Here is a 22,671-nt window from a genome sequence, read left to right on the forward strand (position 1 = left end):
TGCGTTCACGGACTCATGTAAAAGCCAGCATTTGTAACTTGGTTGTATAATTCTGCATCTACAGGCAGCTCTTGCGCTGTGTCTGACTATATACATTCGGTTCACAGTATCTATTTAACTTAAATTGGTTATCTTATATTTAGTTGTGGCGTTAGTATTGTCAGTTTGATTTTTATTGGGTGGACACAGAGTTGCACAACACCAAAGGGTCAAAATCCTTGCATGCTTATAAATACAATAGAAGGTTATTTTTGCCATAACCGTTCAGCTGTGCAACAGTAAATACTCCACAGGCCTCTGTTAGCGTCTCTTTTGTTTGGTATAATCAGCTCCCTCTAGTGGCGCATTGACGAACAGATTTGTCAGAACAAAAGCGCTTTCAACAGTGGTTAAATTGTTACACGTGTAGCAACTATTCAGTTTTTGTTTGTTTGTTTGTGATGGGATGTGCTACAATATCCGCAAATTTAAAAATTTAACAGTAAAACATTTTTTTTTACTCCAGTGTGAGTATCTTAGACTTCTGGATGCCTATCCACAGCGCTGATTTTTAACCAGTAAAATATAGTGCTTCATCAAAATATAATTTATAGTTTGTGGTAGTTGTACTTTCCGTCTTTTGTGTTTATTTAACTACATTTCAGGGCAATAATATTCACTGTACTATCTTTACAGCTGACTCCAGTGTCTGACAAATACAGCAAGGATCTGTAGGTGACATGAAAATGTCACGACCTGCGGGGTCGGCAAGGCACTGATCAGCAATCTCTCTCCCCCTCCCCTGTTTTGCCGGGGCGGAACTCATGGCGGGTTCACGCCCTCGGCCCACGCCCTCCCAGATCATGCACACCTGGGCCTCATCAGACCAGCTGGTATATCAGAAGGAGGAGATCAGCTGTTCAACGCTGGATTGTTGTGAAGACTCCTGTCAGTACACGGCGAGCCCTAGTTTCCCCACACTTCCGCCTCAGAAAGTAACATTTGTCTCTCTGTTCTAGATTCCCCGGACTCGTCCCCGTGTTTCCCCGTGTGGAGCGTGTAAGAGGTGGCTGGTCACTAGCGGAGAGAGGTTGGCGTGAGCGTGTGTGTGATCCCCTTGTTTTCCCTGGAGCCCTGGAACCCGTCCTCGCACATCTTGTATATAGCACTGTCTGTAAATACACTTGGTGAAGATTTTTGTGAATAAACTGTCTCTGTTACAACACACTCCGGAGTTCAGTTATTACCAGCAAAATAGTTGCATGTTTAATCATCTGGGAATTTACCCAGATTTATTTATTTATTTAGACAGAGATCTTGACTCCCTCAATGTTCAGCACAAAGTTACACCGATGTATGCACTCACTCAGCAGTATTCAATTCGATTTTATTTATAAAGTATCAAATCACAACAACCGTTACCTCAAGGCACTTTATATTGTGAGGTAAAAACCCTACAATAATACAGGGAAACACTAACAATCAGACAACGCCATGTGAGCAAACGCTTTGGCAAAGGTGGGAAGGAAAAACTCTCTTTTAACAGGAAGAAACCTCTGGCAGAACCAGGCTCAGGAAGGGGCAGCCTCGTGATGCAACCGCTTGGGGGTGAAGAGAGGAAGACATGCTGTGGAAGACAGCCAGAGATTAATAATAACTCATAATTAAATGCGGAGAGGTGTATAAACACATGGAGAGTGAAAAGAGTTGAGAGCGAGGGGCCTGGAAGCTGAAGGTTCTGCCTCCCATTCTACTGTTAATACTCTAGGAACCACAAGTAAGCCTGCAGTCTGAGAGCAAAGTGCTCTGCTGTGGTGATACAGCACTATAAGGTCATTAAAATAAGATGGGGCCTGATTATATGAAGCCTTTTATGTGATGGGAAGGGTTTTAATTTAGATTATGGATTTAACAGGGAGCCAATGAAGAGAAGCCGGTATAGGAGAAATATGCTCTCTCTTTCTTCTCCCTGTCAGTACTCTCGTGGCAGCATTTTGGATCAACTAAATGCTTTCAACAGTATTGATGAACAAGATGAAGAGAACTGTATTGGAGCAGTTACTACACATTGACCTCACAACTTTAGGTTGCCACCAATGACATGCTGAAGAGCCATTGTGCATTTCATCTTCAACAAAAGAAGCCAAGATGAAGTTGGATCAGAATTAATGGGAAGAGAAAAGTATAGCGAAGGAGAGAGACATTATTTCTCAAACGCCGTGGAGGCAATGTACGGTAATTGCTGCTGGTGTTCAGTGTTCGTGTGACTGCTGATAGAAGCAGGAGGATGAATTCTGTGGATGTGTACAGGTTTCTGCTCAGATTCAGACAAATGTTGCATTGGATGATGCTTCACATTGCAAATAGATAATGACCCAAAGCATACTGCAAAAGCAACCTAAGAGTTTCTCGAGGCAAAGATATGGGATGGATATTGTTCAATGGCCAAGTTAGTGCCCAACAGAGTGTGCTTTTGAGTTACTGCAGACAAAACTAATGTTGTAAAGGCTCACCTTTCAGCACATTCACTTCACCAGATGCACCTTGTTTCTTTTCCTCACCTTTGATTGGGTGTGGTGCTTGGCCTTAATTGCACTCACCTGTCACTCGTTATATAAGGACTGCACTCACCTATCCCTCACTCTTTCTTCACTCCCACATGGGGCGGCAGCTGAGAGATAGCAGTCCATGTGTGTCTTTCTTTCCTTTACCTGTTATTCAATAAAACGACAAAACCTGCAAATGATTGATGACTGCTTATTCTCATTCTAATCGGATGAGCTCATGATGATGACTACTGAACCTGAACCTTCCTTCCTCCAAAACAACTAAAGACAAAAAGACTCACAAACAAGCAGCAACTGAACATCTCGAGGGAGGAAGCAGTCTTTGCTGATGTCCATGGGTTCTAGACTTCAGGCAGTCACTGACAGCAAAGGATTTTTATCCAAGTACTAAAATGTATCCTTATATTTAAAATGACCTTACTTTATCCCGTTGCTTTTGAGCCCCTGAAAACACTGGACTGTGTATAAAAGTGGATGTATTTTCCCAATAATTAATACATTACTTCTGTTAAACCCCTTAAATTAAAGCTGAAAGTCTGCACCTTAACCACAACTTGATTGTCTGAATTAAAATGCACTGTGGTGACAGGTAAAATTAAAAAAGCTGTGTCACTGTCCAAAACATTATGGACCTAACAGTCTTTCAAAATCCTATCGTGTATTGAACTAATTAAGAGAATGGGGGACAATGACTCTATGAATTTGTCTTTTTATTTAACATTTTCAGAGCCTGCTTAAAGAATTTCCCTAATGATTGCTACAGCTATTAACATGTTAGGCTTTCACATGAGCAAAACATTGAATGAAAGACTTCCTTACCGCTTCCTTTCCAAAAAAATCCAATTTCTTCCAATTAAATTATAAATACACAAAAGTTTGCCTTCATGAAAACAAGAAACACTGTAAAACGTGGACAGTAACTGAGCAATATTGATGACATTAGGTAATGCTATTGGCATCTGGACAAGTTCCACAAACTTCTCCCAGGCCAGCCACTGACTCCAGAAATAGGTGAAGAAGGGAGAATTTTGCAGCGGGAAGGCTGCACTGCAGTGTCTGCAGAGGAGAGCTCTCCTCCGATGCAATATCTGCACTTGCTGGGCTGTTATAGCTCTACACAATACTGCACAGAGAAAGCCAGAGAAAGAGTTAAAAGGTAGGACTGATGGGGCACACAAGCGATTCATCTTAAGTGAAGCAGACAATGCATCTCCTGGGTACATTATAATACAATCTGACTTCTGCGAGAAAATTATATAGTCATACAGAGGGAACAGGGTGTGTAGGTGTTTCAGGACAAAGATATTGTGTACAAAGGCAGGGACAGCAGCATGCCTTTGCCACTGTATGGGGCAAGGACACACTGCCAAGTTAGATGATATCCTATGGGTGCAGGTCTGGGGCAGGGGAGGACACAGAGATACACAAGAGAGGAGTTAGGGGAGGAGAGATGAAGAAAGGAGAGGAAGGAAGGGATAGGAGACAGGCAGAGAGACCGGATGGGAGAGGTAAGAGAGTAGACAAAAAAGGAGGGTGAAAAGCATGAATATTTCAGGCGTCAAAGAGTAAACTTAAAGCTGTTGCTCATTTGGTTTTTCATTAAAGAGATGAACACACATACAAAGCTCTCTCTGAATCTGTAGAAGACTTTAGGTGTCTTTCTGATCAATGCAGTCCATTTCCCCCCCAGCAGAGGTGTTCTCTTTCAGGTCCTCTCATTGATTTGCTGTGAACTGACGCCCGCCAGGATTCACCTGTGTCGGCAGCAGGGCAGCCAGTCCCCGGCACATGTGACAGGAAGCATAACGTCTGAAATCAGAGCAACTTTTCATTCACGTATGACGGCCTCTCGTGCCACTGTAACTGTGACCACATGGAGAAAATATTAAAGCCAATCTGACATTCAACCTCCCGGCTTTGCACTGTGATTTGGAGCTACAGGCGGAGGCATGACGCGGAACGTCATTTGGCCTTCAGGTTTCTATTACAGCTCAAAGGCTAGAAACATCTTATACCAGCAGCTCATTCTTTTTATACCATCATAGGAAACTCTAGCTGTTGTCATAGCGTCCCATCAGAGTGCTGACAGGGCCCTTTCCAAGACACTGATCAATGGACCAGTTAGATGATACCACACTAGTTGTTTTCTGTTTTTTTTCACTGCATACATTTTGAGACTCAGTGCAGGATTGTGGTATTCTTCTCGTTCGGTTGATAGACAGAATCATGCTGTGTGAATTGAAGACTTGGGATTTCAGTGCTAATGTTGGTTTTGCACAAAATAACAGAGGACAACAACAAAACACAACAACATCAACCTTCCAGTACTCCTACTGATTAATAGGAATACAACAAATCTGTTTGTGTGTGTGTTTCCTTTTTATTTCACAAGGGATAGAAAAAAACACTCATCACAGAACAAGAGCGGCACTTGAATAAAGGTGAAAGCAGCGTACTCTTACTCACAGACTGTGCCTTTGTGCACATATCTGTCCTGGCAGTTCATGATGACGTGATTTCATTACACAACACTAGTTTACACTGAAACAGCTCACTCTGAATGCACAGCCTTTGTGTTCACTGTTCTGTGTATCTATCATAATTCTGCTGCAGTATAATCAAATAACAGGCACAATAAAGCGTCAAATGCTCAGGACACAGTTATTGATCTGATTCATTCATTAAATATTAATGTCTCTCAGCAAAAATATCATATACCTTTGCAACAAGTAATACAACATGTACATTACGTGGTCAGCAACTGTGGGAGGGAGGGGCTCTTAATTTTGCAGAGATCCGTTCAAAATATGAAAGAGAATTGAATTTATGGGGTACATTTGCCCTCAAATGGTCCCAATAAATAAATATATAAAAACCGAAACAAAACCCTGAAATATTCAGCTGCAGTGAAAATATTCCTGCATAATTTCCATTTTTCTTTTGCAGAAAGGTATAAAAAATTGATATGTATATAAAACAATCTCCCCAAAAACAGTAAAAAAACAGAAAGAAAAAAGGGGGGAAGCCTGGTTGCTATGTCGATTGCTTTGGAGTTGAGGACAGATGAACAGACGAGAAGGCAGAACTCTCGCAATGAAACAGTTCATTCATTATAACCATTTCTCTGCTGCATGCCAAATCATTTCTGCATCAAGGCACAATGCACACTCTGCATCTCCTCCTGAAAAGTCCCGCCCCCTCCCTCACTCACTCTTTACCTGAGCCACCAGTCCACCTTACTCAGAAACTCTCAGAAGCACCAATGTGTGAGCTCACTCGAGAGCTCTGCACTCGGTGTGTCTCCGGCCAAGTAGGGGTCCTAGAAGGATCTCATTTGGGGGGAAAAAGAAAAAAAAATACAGTTGAAAATAATATTAGGCTTACTTGAAACAACCAACTTGCCTCCCTCTTCTCAGCTGTCCTGACGGAAGAAGAGAGCGCGCACGCGGCGAACGCATAGTCCGCATCGGCAGTATCCAACTTCGGCACCACAAGAGGACATGGGTGACAAAAACGCCGGTAAGAAACTTCCACGTGCTTCTTTATGAATAATTTACTAGCACATTTTGCTTGGGTAGTTGTTCAGACGCAGTGTTTAATGGATTTGACTATTTAAGCACGGACTGCGCAACGTCAGAAAAAGCCAAACAAAAACTCTAAAAAAAAAGGAAAAAAAATACACTTTTTGAATATGGGCACGAATTTGACCCAGTGGATGCGCAAGATATCCTGCACACGCCATAACCAACCACACATCCTCACCACATGGTTCAGTGCTGCAGGGCGATGCTGCTACTGCTGCTGTATCCAGACTCTCTCGCTCAGTCTACTGCCTCTTATAGTTTTGTCACCCCAAGCATACACTCTGCAACCCCAGTGTGCACCCTAAACTCCCCAGCACTGGTCATAATTTAACATTATAAGGACTGCAAATCACATATGCAGTGCACATATACATTTATAGAACCAGTGTAAATATTACATTAGGCTTTGGTTGTTTTCAAGCAGGCTGCTGCGCATGGTAAAAGGTTTGGTCTCCCTTCTCCTATAGCGTCTTTACTCTGTCAGTGCTGTCAGCTGATTTAGACAAAAACTGCTGCCTCTCCACTTTTTTTTTGCGGTGAAACGACTGCTCTGCTGTTCTCCGTGCAGCGGCGGCAGTGTTCCCTGAACGATTAGCATGCGTGTTGTTGACAAAGCTTTTCAACTTTACCAGTAATGGGTAGAGAGGCTGCAGTTTACACCTGCTGGATGCTGAGTCTGCTCCCTGAAAAGCTAGATGTCCTTAAAGGCGTTTCACTCTAAACAGTGATGTGCTTCATTGTCTTTATGTTGTGGAGGTTTTTTTTTTTTTTTAGTTTTTTTTAAGACACATGGGGGTTAAAGCACAAAGGGGGGTGTTCCCTGTGTAAAATATATTTGGATTAGGGACAGAGTGCCCTTGTTTAAGTAGGGTAACCTTCAGGCAGGGTCACATTGGCCTGTTTCGCTCAGAGTTGTTCCAAAGCAAAGTGTGGTAACATAGCAAAAAAGCCTATAAAAGTAGTGGGGAAAAGCAGGTTTCATGCCAAGTGCACAGTTTAGATTCCACTTACATCATTTGGAGCACGGATATTAAACTAATCTTACATCGTGGGCCACAAACAGCCTACTTTGTTTTTAAGTTGGCCAAAACGGTAAAAATCAATATAAGAAAACGAAGTGTGAGGTTCTTTTACTTGGCAAAGATATGCTGCTGTAATTATTGAAAGAAATCTGTCAGCACAAGTCTTTGGGCTTACATTTTTAAAATAAATGAAAGATAGTGAAAGTTATTTGTTAACTTGCAGAAAATGTCCTATTTTATTTCTTTATTTTACTGGTGACACACCGTAAAAAATATTTATTTTTTGTAGTAGATACAGGAAATACAGGCTTGTTTCTCTCATGTAATGGTTTATCTAGCACTTGATTACACTGGTGTATTATGAATGTCTGTAAAATCTATTATATTTAATGTTTAAAGACAAAAATTTATATTCTCCTTCATATTTTCCAAAGCTGTCCAGTGGGTCGAACTAGAGTCTTTGCTAGACCGATTCTGGTATAAACCTTTTTCAACCCACTCTGGGATCTCTAGTGTTTATCACCTAACGAAGCAGTTACAACCACCACCAACCTCTCAATTGAAGTTTTTCCTGTGCATATGTACTAAATCTGTGGAAGTGTAGTTTGAACTGTCACTGTTTTCAGATGCATCACCTCTCATCACTGGTTTATTACTAAATTAAGTGATTGCATTGTTTGGTTGTAGTTTTTTATGCTGACATGTGTTGGATGCTATTGTCGTTTCTCTCTGTGCATGGCATGGGTTGATTCCCTGAAGTGTGATCTCATATAAAGTAGAACATCAGCTCACGGTTCCTCAACTTAAGTATGGTGCTTGTATAAAAATGTTGTTTTATGCTGATGATTGCGTTTACATGGATGCTTTGGTGGGTGTTAATTTGCTGTAGATGTGACCAAAACAATCAACGCAAAGCTGAAAACAATAGGCGGCTTTGAGTGATTGCCACCCACATGCCTGTAATTAAATAAAGAAATAATAATGAATAAATACAAAAATCTCAGTTATCTCTGTGCAATCTGCCACAAGTGTGTTGTTGTTGTCCTACGGTCAAATTGAGCCGCTAACCTCAAGTTTGCACACTTGTCATTCAGCAGAAAGGTGTTTGGCAGCATTACTTGTTGCAACCATAAACAGTTTTGAAACAGTGTTGATTTAAAAAGCACTGTTTCTTTAAGCTTTGCAGAATACTAGAATTTCAGCAAACAGTAATAACCATCAGCAGTGACTCTGGGGTTTTGTGCATTTAAATATCTTCTCAAATCTGTGACTGTTTATCTTTGTATAGGTTATTTTAACTGCCCATTAATAAATATTGTTGTAATATTTAACTATAGAGATGGCAATAGATTTCCACACAGAAATGATTTATTGGCATCTGTAGTTTATGCAAAAGTTTTGTCTGGTAGAATAAAGTTATTGTGTTGCTGTCAAAGCAGCTTACAAAAACAACATATATGCTATTATTATTTACCCTCAGCCAAAGATGTACGATATTACACTATATTATGCATCACTGCTGACTATTTATATGATATTTTAAAAGCAAGTAAAAGCCTTAATTTCTACTTCAAAATGAAAATTAAATACAGATAGACCGAGTTTGATTTGAAGCGTCCATTACATTTCCAAATAACTAAAGCACATATGATGCACTGGAAGTAAAATTTGAATTTCAGTTAATACAGAACTGGCAACATTAGCTTTATTTATGGCATATGAATTTTAAGGAAAGTCAAGAACTTCACTATTTGTGATGGAAGGTTTTTGATTGTTCTCTTCGTTTAGATGAGTGTTAGCACTGCTAATAAGGCTAGCCTTCTAGTAGTAGTACTAGTTGTAACTGTGCTTTTGTACCAAGCAGACTTGCAAACTACTTTATCAGTTTATATAGGCCTATAAAATGATACATGCAATAAGCGTTTGATGCCTTAACATGACCTTTGTGCACCAAGTATTAAATAACTACGTGGATTTTTCATATGTTTTGAAATGTTTTTCTCATCCATCATCCATCATGCCCCACTGTGGGCAGCTTTGCTGCAAACACTTATAAACAACTGAGTCATCCTTGCAGTAATTTTAAACAGGGATTTATTTGTTGCACTAAACTCTGTACTTAAATGTAATATAGACACCTCTTGCTCATATTCAGATGTAAAGGGGTTTAAGCCTTTGGTTAATGTATTTACTAATTTATTTTTTAATGTCTTTGTTCTGTTATAATCAATGGTCATTCAATGCTAGGCCCTGTCTTTATTAAAGGATTCATATTTTTTAATAGAAATAAAGATGATCTAAAGCTGTAAAGCCCATGTGATTTGGTTATTACTAAGCTAAACCCAACTAAGATGCTAAATATCTCAAAAACTTATGAAGTAACACACACAGATGCATTCTTGTGCTCATTTTCACCACTGCAGTGATATCTGCAGAAATTTGTTAAGTGGTTCGGTGGAAGACTTCATCCAGTGGTTTCAGGGAAGGAGTGTTATGGCCACAGCTAGACATGCTGTGATGTCTGCCTCCATGGGTGTGTCCTACCACCTGTCCTGCCATAGGTACTGCCCTTCTGCACAGCTGTACTTAAGGCCAGAGTGAGGAGCGCTGCAGTGTCAGAGATCCTCTTTGGTTTGCCACGTGTGAGCTGTGTGTTCTGGATATTTACTCCTATGTTGTGGAGAGGAGCATGTTTTTGGTAGTTTACACTTTTTAACTTATGCTTTTGTTTAGTGACCAGTGTCTGTGCTGTGCTGTTTGTTTCTTTCCTTGCCATCAGCTTGCCATCTCTTTCAGTTTGATTATTTAACTTTTTTTTGCCTCCATGTCTTCTTCAACCAGGACACTTTTTTTGCACATCTCCTGGGCTTTTTAGGGGAGAAACGAGGAGAAACAAGCTCTGTTGTTTTATAAGAATCCTACTAAAGCAAACACTTCAACATGTGTTGTAGGACAATCCAGTTTATGTGGATTTTTTAAGTTTGTAAGGCTCGACTCTATCTTTGAGCTCTCCAGTCAGTGCCTGGGTTGGATTGGGAACAAGTGAAATGTAAACAATGTACACATTTTCTCTTTTTGAAGCTTTAAAATTAAACTGAAAGGTCTGTAAACAACAGGTCTTATGATAATGACAGTTTTACTGCTGTCAGATTGATGATCAGGTGATTTAAACAAGTAAAGCAAACATCAAAACTGACAGCAAATTTCAGGGTGTGAAGTATCAAAAACTTTGAACATATTTACATTAATGCCAATAAATGAATGGAATGATAACCAACTAAGCATAGCCGTAGCAGGGAACTGACTGTAAATAAACATATCAGAATTCCATAAAACCATAGCATTTATGAGATATTTATTAAGTGACTGTCATTGTGATTGTTTTGTCCATTTTTAAATAAAATTGATGCTAATAAATGAAAATGTTCCACAATTTTGTCCCTGGGACAAACACATTAAAACTAAAACTACATTTTTAATTAGCATAATTAATAATAGATTTTGTTTGGATGCTAAAGTGTTGCCTCAACTACAGTGCGTTTTTGTCACTTCACGTTCCCTCTGCGCTATAGCCCCCGTTTCATCTCTATTCCTCCCCTCATACCTTCTTTGGCTCTTTAGCAACTAGCGATTGACTCTGCAGTGGTACAGTATAGTGAAAGCTGAGTGTACAGTACAGCACCATCACCAAGTCTGTAACTCTGGGTCTGATGCCAGCTCCCTGCACCCTCTACCCATTCTCTCTTTATTCCTCTCTGACCTTTCCTTATTTGCATGTGGATGCTGTTGTTGAGGCATTTTGCTGACCTATAACGTCCTGTTATGTTCATTGTGTAGATTTTACATAGCGAGGGAATGTTCCCATGGTAGCTGTAATCATATATCTCATTGTCCTTGTGGTGCAATGTCACATGAGCACAAGAATTAGGTTTTGAAATATAGTAAAATGTTGCAGTATATACTGTAAAGTACTTTTTAGCAGTGTGCTGAATGAGACGGCAGAGATTGGCATAGTGTTTGTTTGGCTGACTGGTGACTTGGAAAAATAAAATAAAACCCAGCATCCTCTTTAATTTGTTTTGTCTTGTGCAAATCTAGTGTTAATGTTTTAGCAATTTGAGTATCTATAGGCAACTCTCTTCTACTTGGATATGCTCGCTTTAATTTTAATGGTTTATGCTATGGCACCACCTGGTGTTGAAAATGGCACATAGCGCTCTAGTCATCATGGGTCAAAATGCGTAATGAGATCGTGAACCTTCTCGTTTGGATAGTGAGTCATAACTGAAAACACATTTTAAGGTCATTAGAGCTTGAAGTGCACACGGTGAGTGTCATCTGGAGATATAGTGTGATATAAAATATATGCAAAGGCTTTTTATAGAGTCACAACTCCACTGTCCAGTATTGCAAGTACCTAATTCAGTTCGGGACCGCATTTACGCCACACTGTGATGTTCCAACAAATCCTCATCCTGGAATTGACTTTCCCTGATTTAGCAGCTGACTTTTCACTTTCACGCATTAACAAAAGACGCAGTGGGACTCCGAGATCTTCCACGCAAAGTGCTGTAGCGAAACCAAACTGGTTACTTCTATTGTTCTTGCTCTCGTTGTTTCTGCACACTGTTCCTGTTGCATTCAGGAGAAAGATTTACACTTTTCACAAAGTCATGATCAGCTTAAAGCGTATATGCTGATCTATATCAAATCCATATATGGAATTTAGCGAAATAACAAACGCACTGCTGCCGCACTTGGAAGGACACTTCGGTGGCCATTGTTGGGGTGGCTGTAGCTCAGGCAGGTCATCTACTGATCGCAAGGTTGGTGGTTTGATTCCCGGCTTCCCCTAGTCCCTAGCAAGATACTAACCCCAAATTGCTCTCCGGTGTATAAATGTGTGTGAATGTTAGCTAGAAAGCACTTAGAAAAATGTGCTTGTGCTAATGGGTGTGAATGCGCTTTGAGTGCTCAGAAGAGTAGAAAGGCGCTATATACGAACCAGTCATTTACCGTTACTCACTCTTTCATAAGCAGTGACTGAGCCATAAACTTTCTGCTACTCTCACGCATCGCAAAACATCATTGACTTCAAAGCGATGGCCTGCAGCTGACGTTGTCCGCTTCTTCCCGGTGATTTGTGAAAACGTAGAAGGGGGTAAAAAAAAGAAAGAGGAAAACTACTGGCTCTCGGAGTCCAACATCTGTGCGGCCAAAGCTTCGGATCGTGCAGCCTTTGTCGCTTTTTAGCTGTCAGCTCCGCATTACCTCACTCGTGGCCTGCCACTTACCCCTGCAGTTTAACTTTGGCGTGCGCGCTCTCTCTCTCTTTCTCTCTTTCAATCTTCACTCTCTCTCTCCCCCTTCCCATCTCCTTTTCTGCTATTACGTCCGCTGCTGGTAAAGACGCGGAGGCAGGAGGAGGAGGGGGGTGTACAATTAAGAGCACATTGTAACGTCCTTGCGTTGCCTGCTGTGGCGGAAGAGGAGTGTGCCGTGAACGCGAATGACCGTCGGTGGACAAGAAGAGGAAAGACAGAGAGAGTTAGAGGGTTAGAGAGAGCGAGAGAGGGGGGAATCACTCAAGATGCCTCGTTTTAGCGTAATTTGTCCTGCAGACTGTGCCCTTCCGGCGTTTTGAGGGGCTGCTGTGAGAGCCAGTAGAGAAAGGCTGGCTGGCTGGCTACGCTATGCTGCCTGACCCTGCTGTGTTGTGATAGCGTTGTCCGATTGTTTGGATTGAGGAAGGCTCCCATCAACCCAAATCAATGAGGATTCTGAGGCCATTCCTTCAGAAAGGAGCGCATATGCTGCAGTGTTTCTGTGGACAACGATCGAAGTCGACCACAATCACCAACGGTGAGAGACATAGCATTATAGCTGTCTTTGCTTTGCATGCTTTCTCTCTTGAGTGATAAAAGAAAAGGGGAAAGGGAAAGGAAAGGGGGGATTTATAGAGAAGGGGAGGAGGGGATGAGTGGTTTTATTAAACACCAGAGTGTGTGTGAGTAACATCTTCCGAGTCTGCAGTGGAGGGAGGCTCTCCTTGTGCTCCTCGCGTCTGTCCTGAGTTTTCTGTGCAGTCTTCGGCCGTCGCGGATAGCTGCTGGCAGTCAGCTGTAAGTCGCACTACTCTGGAGAGGAGAGGGGTCCTGATACTGTACAAGCCCGTGCTATATTTGTTTCTAGTGGTGCAACTGAAGCGGGCCAAAAATGGATAATGCAGGGATCAAGTCATTAAAGTTCAGGGGCCTGGAGAAGCAGCGCTCCTTCAGGGCCCCAAACGACCAGCACCACGGATAGCGCCACAACAGAAAGGCTCCTGTTCCAGTCAGAGTTTTTTTTCTTTCTTTTTTTTGTATATGCCAAGCCACATTGATTGATTGGTTGGTTGGTTGATTGCATTTTGTACAATTAGATACAGTACAAACTCAGTTTAAAACTACTCAACTCCCTCTGCGCTTCACTGGTACATGTTTTTTGGTATGAGGTTAGGCCTAATTAAATTAAATTCGAAGACCCCTCTGAAAGTCCCCAAAAGTACCACTGTAGCTTTAACTACTTTAATAGATATGTATACAGCTTTTTTTTTTTTTTAACGAAACCTATGCAGCTTAGAATTTGTATATATAAAAAAGACCACTTGAGGATACAAAACTGCAATGACATGCATAAGCACACACACAAGCCCACACACAGCCACCACTTATCAGTCTTTGGCAACAAGCCTAAGATCCCTGCCATGTCCTCTAGTCATGTCTCAGGCAATTCACTGCAATGCTGCTGTTGTTCATTCATAACACAGATCTACTGTCTCCATAGGCGTGGAGAATTCCCCAGTATTGCCAGTGAAAACCAGAAGTTTTTTTTTGTTACTGGGAAACAAATGCAACACCTCCTCTTGTCACTTGCAGTACGTAGGCTCTCAGCTGGAGCAGTTTGGAAATTCAGGGCAGACAATTAGAAACTCCATTAAGCACAGTTGATTCCTCTGAGGTAGTTGGACCAAAAGCAGCATGCACCCTGGGATCTGTAGGACTCGGATATGAAGCACTATCAGTCCTTATTCTGCATCTGTGCTCACTGTTAGATGAACCCTTTGACCTCAATCAAAACTTTATGAGTCAGCACATGGGTGTTGAAATGACACCCATGTGCTGCGAAGCATGACTGTGTGGATTGAGTTAAGGATCGTTATAAGATCAAATTGCTTCAGATAAATAGTTTGTTTAAACCTTGGACTTTTTCAATCATTTTGAAGGTTAATGTTTGATTTTCTGTATTTATATTATTATGGTGGTATGGCTCAGACAGTTTCATTTCCAATTACAGCTAAAATATAAGGGAAGTATGAGTTTTGAGTGATGCTGCCATGCTGGCAGCATTTTTTCCCCATTTTTCTCTCTGATAACTTCAGAATAACTCAAAAACATTGTCCATAGAAAGTGAAACAAAGCCATTTAATTGATTTAACTTTCTATACAAAGTTGCCAAAGTCTGCATTTTGCATGGCAATCTCATTGCATCATTCTCTCCTACAGTCTGAACAGTATAAGATCATGGAAGCAACAAGGAGCAGGAAGTGAAGTATTAAACACTTCATTTTTTAGGCGCAAAATTCACCCCGTAGGGACTTCTGGTGAACTATGTGTGTGTGAGCAGGCTTAAATGTTTGCACCTGCTTTCCTTTGTAGTATCAGATTTGCACCTGGCTTTTGTGGTGTTAAAGTTTTCCCTCTTTGTCTCCAGTCTTGGAAGTGTGCTGCTTAGGGCTATGGTGTGAACAAAACAAACACACTCGGGTGTTGTAAACTACTGCAAACTACTGCATTAAATATGAACGGTTTATAATGTTCCATAATAATGTCGCAGCAGCCGATATATTGAAATAGGAGCAGTGGGTAAAATATATCAGTAAGGGTTCCACGGCACAGTAGAAGGACGCCAGATGTCAGGAGCACCTAGAGCCCCAGTATTGTGGTTAATGTGTGGCAGGTACAGGATACTGTGTGGTGGGTGTCATACTAGCAACGCTAACAGACCCAGCAGCACTTTATATTTGCCACTTGGTCAGTTTTCAGTAACTGATGAATATAACATCAGGTTTAGGTTAAAGTTCTTTTTCTAATGTCAGTATATAATGTTTTGTAACATTAGGTTTAACACTCATAGCAAATGCCGATGTATATATATAATTTGAACTTGAACTGCTAAGGTCACAGAGGATTGTGACCTCCTGAATGCAGCAGTAATGGTAGAGGACGTACAAGAACACGATTGGCTAAAGAGCTGACACACACACACATACAGAGATTCCTTCGTGTATTAGTTTCCAAGGCAGACGTCACGGTCAGTGGAAAGTTTATTAAAAGATTCAAGATGAATTTTAATCTTCGGCACAGTGTTGCACAACAAAATTGCAAATCAATCAAAAACACTAAATAAATACAATGAAAAACATTCTAGGTTTGAATCCACTGCTTTGTTTTTTTGTGTTGACTTTGCATGGTTGCCCATGTGCCTTTATGGATTCTCTCTCGCCTCCTAAACAGTCCAAATACATGCTTGTTGATGAACTGGAGGTTCTAAATTGGACATATGCGTGAATGTGAGTGGTTGCCTGACTCTGTGTGTTAGCTTAACACCATCATCTTACTGTAATGCCTAGCTCCATGTGCAACAGGCTCTGCTGACCAACAGCTTAGAAACAGGAAACCCTCTTAAACTTAGTGCTGCATTTCCTTTCCTCCCCAGCAATATACACACCATGTTTGCAGTCAACTGGATGATGATTTGACTAGAAATGTGAACACACACACACGCGGACAAACGCACATCACACATACAGACATGACTCGATTTATCGGAGCGAGATGCAGGAATCTAGACTTTGTCTCATATTTTGCTGCACTAGATGTGATTAAAATTAGAATCTGATTGTTTTGTTCAGCCGTACGACTCGGGCTTTTATCTCCTTTTCATGTTGATTCATGTTGTTTATGTAGTAGAAGTTTTTAAGCAGCATTTTGAGTCACAGAATGTCTCATATTCTCTCACGTTTCTACTCTGCGCTTCTCGAGGAGCTGGCATGACATTACGCTATGACAACCAGTTCTAGCTATTGTGAGTCAACAGATCTGTGAGGTATCTCAAGGACACAGAGAAGTGACAAACTTCAGAGATAGGAAACAGTGAAAGTAGTTTCTCTCCAAAGTGGTTGCGGTTCATTTATTCTCCACAAGGGGGCAGCAGATATACAAAAAAATGTTTCTCTGAACAAGCTGCACCTCTGGCAAGGCCAGAGACTCTGGCTGTGGTTTATTTCTGTTCACTGAATTGATTCATCACAGTTAAATTTGTACATTTAATAAGAAAGTCTCACATAAAACATCTTTTTAAAAGATAAATGCTCCAAATGCATCCTCAGCATACTTGCTTCCATTTTTGCCCTTAATGTTCATATTATTTAACCAAGAAAAAAAAGAAGAACATTTGACAATAATAACAAACTCACACAGTCTCTGTAACCATGACAGCCAATCTTCAGAGTCAAAATCACTTGAAATGTCAATTTAAATTATTACTCTGTACTATCTGCAGTGTGTTTCATAACAGCAGTGTTTCACTGATTTTGGATGTATCGTTTCTGGAGTGAAGGGAACATTAATTGTCTCTGGTAGAAGGAGGAAGCCAAACAGATCCTCATTAGGGAATACTTTATCTTTCCCCGACAAAGACGTATGTCCATGTCTGTGGTGCGCACGAGCTCCCTCCCATTTCTGAGAAAACTCACTTTGTACTCGGAACCACAAGCTCTGTTTTTTCTTTCTTAGAAGCGCGCAGTATATCACATCCAAAGTGATGAATGTTGTATTGAGACTATTATTTTTTTTTTTTTATACTGCAGTGTCAAATTAATATCTATCACTCACTGGCAACTCAATAGGAATACAAAAGGTTTTTGATTTAGAATCTGATTGAATCCAAGCCTCGGTTCCTAACTTTCTTTCCTTGCCTATCTTAGTATGTAAGATTTTATCTGCCCTCCATCTCCCTTTCTCTCTCTATCAGTCTTTTCTCTCTCTCTCTCTCTCGCAGATACTTTAGAAAAATGCAAATGACTGACGCGGGTATCAGCACTTCACATTCACATTCCTTCATCCATTTTATCCAAATCTTACATAAAAGGGACAGACAATAGCCGGCAAAAGAAAATCTCTCTCCGTCTTTCGCTCGGTCTCTCCTCTTTCCTCGTCTTGCTGTCTCTACAGATTCAGTTTGGTGAGAGAATGTCAAACCAAGTCCTAGAAAAAGCCTCTAAATGTTTCATGCCCTTTCATCACGGGGATGCTGCTAAAGACACGTGTGTTTTTCCTAACACAGAATGCATCTGTGCTGTGCTGTGTTGTGTTCTCCTTAGCCATGCAACAAAAGGAATGAAACCAGAGGCACATAAACATGATGTCCATCATGCCTGCAGGTTATTCTGGCTGGTGCGTTTTACATTGATTTACCTTTACTGCTACAGTGATCCTCGTCCTCTTAATTGTGCTGAAGACAGCCGCAGAGAAGCAATCAATTGGTTTGCAATTGTTCCTAGTCAGATGGAAACACAGAATAGGCCTACAGGGTGCTCTCACGATGCTTTCACACGAACTGAGGGGCCAAGATGTGTTTGAAGGCAGTTCAAAGCTTTAGTGTCACAGTGTTATTTGTTGATTGTTGTCATTTGTGTTCATTGGGGCTGTACTTTCACTTCCATCACATGAATCCATCTGTTGTGTCACTGTGTGGATCTTGAGTTTTGCCTGAATGTGTGTGTTTCCCGCTCATACTCTGCGTGTTGGACCCTGTTGCGGTTGATCCTTTAAGCCAGACTTAACATGCTCTTTGCGTGGCCACTGTTTTCTTTACAAAATAAAATGTGTGCTCCTATCTCTGTGATAGGCCTATAAGCTGTGAGGGCAAGAATGCCGTGTAGTATAAGCCAAAGCTGATTAAGAATCAACTTTGTATGCAGTTTGCAGTTTCATGCAGCCTTCTCGCATTTTCAAACTGCTTTGCAACTTTGGATTTGAAGTGTAATTAAAAGAGACAGTTGTGAGATGAGTCGCCCCAGTTTGAACGCGCACATAATCCAAAAGGACGCACGTGCACGCGCATCCATTTCTCAAAGGGAAGAAGAAGAAAAAACACCCAGCCCCTCCCCCCTTTTAAGTTTACATTTTGCAATACAAATTCCAATATTCGCAAATTTTCGAGATTGGGATCATTCATTTGTCCCGTGCAACTCCTGGGAATTACTAATACTAACCTCAATCACGTATGATTGCGTTAAAAGAGTTGGAGAGGGAGACAAGGGGTGAGAGAGACAGAGAGGGAGATCGAGAGAGAGGGAGGGAGAGAGGGAGGGAGGCAGGGAGAGAGAGAGAGAAGCTGTGGACCGCCACCATTCACTCGCACATACACACACAGTATTCATTCGGGACTCGCTGGAAATAATGCTTAGGTCACTTTATTATTTGTGCGCTACAATGAAAAGCACTCCGGCGTGTGTTCGCCTCAACTAATTGTTGCTTTTCAGACGGGAATCACTGCCTGCAGGCTTAAATTACATCTCTGCAGCATCCTTGCAGAGTAGCCTCTGCTCGCCGATTCCATTTTTTCCCCGACTGCATTTAAGCGGTGCCATCGACGGAACCGGAGACTGGTTCACATACACGGGCTCCTACACCGCATCCTGGACCGGCAGCGGACTTCTCTTTGAGCATGGAGTAAAAAGATCATTACGGAAAGAAAAAGTTAGTAGTCTTCTCCACGCACGAGCAGTGCCCCTGGGTTTGGGTTTAATGCTTATCGAAAGGCGTCAGGAACCCAGAGGGTAGGCTGGTGTGCGGATGAGGAAAACGATGTCGTGCTCGTCAGCCGCGGCGCTGTTCACCTGGAATACCTGAAGCGCTCTCGTCTATGGCACGCAGCAGCATCAACTTAGAAACACTGTTGCATGTTTTCATGTCTGATATCTGGGTCCTTGTGGCCTAACCCTTAGATATTTTATATAAGATCGGTTGCTGTTGATTGAAAAGCCCGAGTGTCGAAGCAAAACTCGCAGCAGCTGATCATATTTATAGATATATATCTAAATATACTCTACTGTCCCCACAAGAGGATGCTGCCCGAAGCGCAATGATACCCTGGACTCGAAGGATTTTCGTGATCAGTATGACATTTAGTTAAAAAAAACAACAACTCAACAAACTCGTGGACCTAAGGACAGAATCAACGTTCTTATTTTTATTTCCGCCACACGCCAATTACCTACAGTGAGATCCGACATCTGCCGAAGTAGACTTTCCGTTTTCAGACTCGGTTCGGGGAGATGGCCGCGATCGCCAGCTCCCTGATCCGGCAGAAACGCCAGGCGAGGGAATCCAACAGCGACCGGGTCTCGACTTCGAAACGTCGCCCCAGTCCCAGCAAAGACCCCCGCTCTCTCTGCGAGAGGCATTTCTTGGGGGTCTTCAGCAAAGTCCGTTTCTGCAGCGGCAAGAAAAGACCCGTTCGGCGGCGACCAGGTCAGTGCCGTAGATTTTTTTTTGTTCTTGTTGCTTTTTTCTTTAAACTGATGTGTGTTACGTCTGTGTATGGAAGCAGTTTCCCCCAACCTCCCCCCACCACCACCACCACGCGCCACCCCGCCCCTCTTTGAAGCAGCAGAGGCATTATACTGCAGTCAAGGGCTTCAATCTGAACCGGAGGAGAAGGTAGATTTTCTCCGCGGTGCGAAAAAGAAAGAAAAAAGAATCCACCTGTTCCATGAGGTCTTCTTGTTGTCTGTCTATCCCACCGCAACCCTCCCCCACATACCGAGCGGTACCGGCCAGAATGCACGGTGGATGATCTACATGCCGTGACGTTACCGGTTTATGCATCGTGATAGTGCTCTGATCAGAATAATAAATTAACCCCTGAGCAAAAAATTCTTCCCCAGCCAAAGCTCGAGCGGGATTTGACTCAAAAGCATTACAATAAATCTAAGCCTCTGATTTTTTTATTTCCCCCCACACATAATAATCCCCAGCCCGACCCCCCAATTACACAATTACACAATTGCAACTTGAATAGCTATATGGAAGAAAAAGAAGAAACCTGCTTTAAAATGGCCCAAATTCAATATTAATGCAGGTTGGGGGTAAGGAGCGGAGATAAGTTGCACTGCAGTGCACCAAGGCTCTTTTCAGATTAAATGTTTTAATGGTAAATGTTTATTGCTTATTGCAGAGAGGGAGCTTTACTGCAGTGAAGGGAGGTATAGCTTTAGTGATTAAGAGCTGCCCTGGCTGTATTGATATACAAAGACTCAGGTACTACTACAATTCACGTAAATTCACGTAACCTTCTCTCTATCGCTCTCTTTTTTTTAAACAATTCGAAATGTTTCTGTCCTGGTGCACAGATAACAAGCCAAGAGTGCAAGTCACCTCCCCCTCCTCACTATCCAGATAGTTCTGGTTTGTGATGAGCGACAGTAAGATCCATTCAGTGTCCCAACAGACAGATGAGGAGTGAGACAGACGGGCAGTCAGGCATCAATATTTAAGGCAGAAAGGGAGAAAAATGGAGACAGTCACCCAGCCAGCCAGACAGCCAGCTTTAAAACCCTGTAGTCTTGCAGCTTCCACAGACAATCCAACCTCAGTGTCAAAACTGCAGCAAATTACTTGATTTAAAACATAACCATTCAGCCAAAGCAGTCAGTCCTCCAAACACTAACGGGCAGGTAGGTAACTCCTTCCACATGGCCAGTCACAAAGCAGACAGACAGACAGGGAGGCAGACGGATGCTGTATGTCCTCTAATTGATTATCCATATATTTCCACTGATGTGTTGCCATATATTTGCTTATAAACAACCGATACACTGGAGAATTTATGAATTCTGCCTGTTTAAAAGCCTGTTGTTTTTCCTTCTATTCCCCCACCCCCACCCCCCCCACCTCGTAAGATGCACCCTCGAAACCTCCACAGGTGTCCCATAAGGGCTGCAGGCTAGGTCAGTAGCTCAGCCTCCATCCGTGTGTGCTGTGTTTCTTTTCGTCTCCACCCCATCTCGCGCCCATGTCGACTTCCCCCTCGGCCAGGGAGGGGTGGGGAGGGACAGAGAGGGAGGGAGGGTGGGAGGGACCTGGGGCTTCAACACCTGTCTGACAGCCGGCGACCCTCTCCCTTGCTGACTTTCTTCTTCTCCCCCCTTCATCTCTCCTTCCTGTGTGGCTTTCTTGGACTTTTAAAGCTTCATTTCTGACCTGTTTCTAGCTAAAACTCTCCTATAGCCAGCCGTCTGTTGCTCCTCTGTCTCCTCTCCCTGCCTCTTCTCATTTCGTTTCTGCCCCATTCTCTTTGTCAGTCAGTGTCGGATCAGTCTCTATCCTCGCTCCCCGTCTTGTGTCTGTACTACTGTGTAAATGTTCTAGAGGTTTTTTTTTCTTTTAATTGTAGTGTATATTGGTGTATATGGATATGATGTGTTCCTCCCTGTGAAGCGTTATAGAGCAGGTGATCATTCACCATTTCATGGTCATGACGCCATTTGTCAACGTACCTAAATGTCTTTGTCCTTCTGTATTGGTATGAAGTAAATCTGTTGATGTTCTAGTGGCCCGTGCACTCACAGGGTGGCCTTAAGCTTGTTGCAGCTGAAAGACGCACAAACACACGTTGGAAACACTGGAGTTTATCTGGAAGTCTGTTCATGCCACACACACACACACACACACACACACACACACACACACACACACACACACACACACACACACACACATGCTGATTCTGTAAATGATTGATGATTGAAGCGATGAGGCGTTGGCAGTTGCTCAGGCCTGTGCTGAGGCCTTAATTCATGGAAGTGTCTTTATCACATGTGATTTACTGATGTGGCCACTCCCAAGTGCTTACACACACACAAGCATATGCTACATTCTCTACATTACCCTCCCATGATGGATGATGAAGGGCCTGTCCCAGGAATTGATGCCGCTAACCCACAGGTAGGTGAGATGGGGAAGTGACAGTTAGGATGATGTACAGAGGAACTCACACTCGCTGGGGAGTCCGTCTTCGAGCCCTCTCCTCTACATTTTGTCTTCTGAAAAATAAACATAACTAGAGTTTATGCAACAGTAATTATTGCAGTGATCAGCTTTCAAGTAAGTACCTTAACATCTGTCAGTGCTTTTTGAAGTCTGATCAAAAACCATCCTTCTGTCCTGATAGCAAGCTTGAAAAAACGTTTCTTCTGCCAATTCATTTGGGACTTTTTGGGCCTGGTTGGACTAAAATGAATTGCACGTCCTCCAAGAATTTGTATGACCTTGGTGAACAGTCAAGCTTCTTTATTCCAGTCACATACACTATTTATCAGAATGTTTGTGCCTGCAAAGCAAGGATTTCATTAAATGAATGTTTATTTAGGTGCACAAAGAGAAACTAAGTGCCAATTCAATTGTGACAAAA

General features: G+C 42.1%; 1 protein-coding gene across 4 annotated transcripts in view; it reads left to right on the forward strand.

Moving 5' to 3' along the window:
• The first annotated feature begins 5,764 nt into the window (after nt 1-5,764).
• Nucleotides 5,765-22,671, forward strand: part of fgf12a (fibroblast growth factor 12a) — a 31,291-nt gene continuing 14,384 nt past the window's right edge. The window contains exons 1-2 of one of the 4 annotated variants that reach the window (XM_082514155.1): nt 17,885-19,730; nt 21,161-21,208. In XM_082514155.1, coding sequence (XP_082370281.1) covers nt 19,535-19,730; nt 21,161-21,208 — 244 coding nt within the window. In that variant the 5' untranslated portion in view covers nt 17,885-19,534. Of the gene's footprint in view, nt 6,066-12,130; nt 13,015-17,884; nt 19,731-21,160; nt 21,209-22,671 lie in introns of those variants that run through there. The other 3 variants (XM_082514154.1, XM_082514153.1, XM_082514152.1) reach the window with 3 other exon arrangements.

Source organism: Aulonocara stuartgranti (genome assembly GCF_965226115.1).
Source record: "Aulonocara stuartgranti genome assembly, chromosome: 18".
Taxonomy (NCBI): Eukaryota; Metazoa; Chordata; class Actinopteri; order Cichliformes; family Cichlidae; genus Aulonocara; species Aulonocara stuartgranti.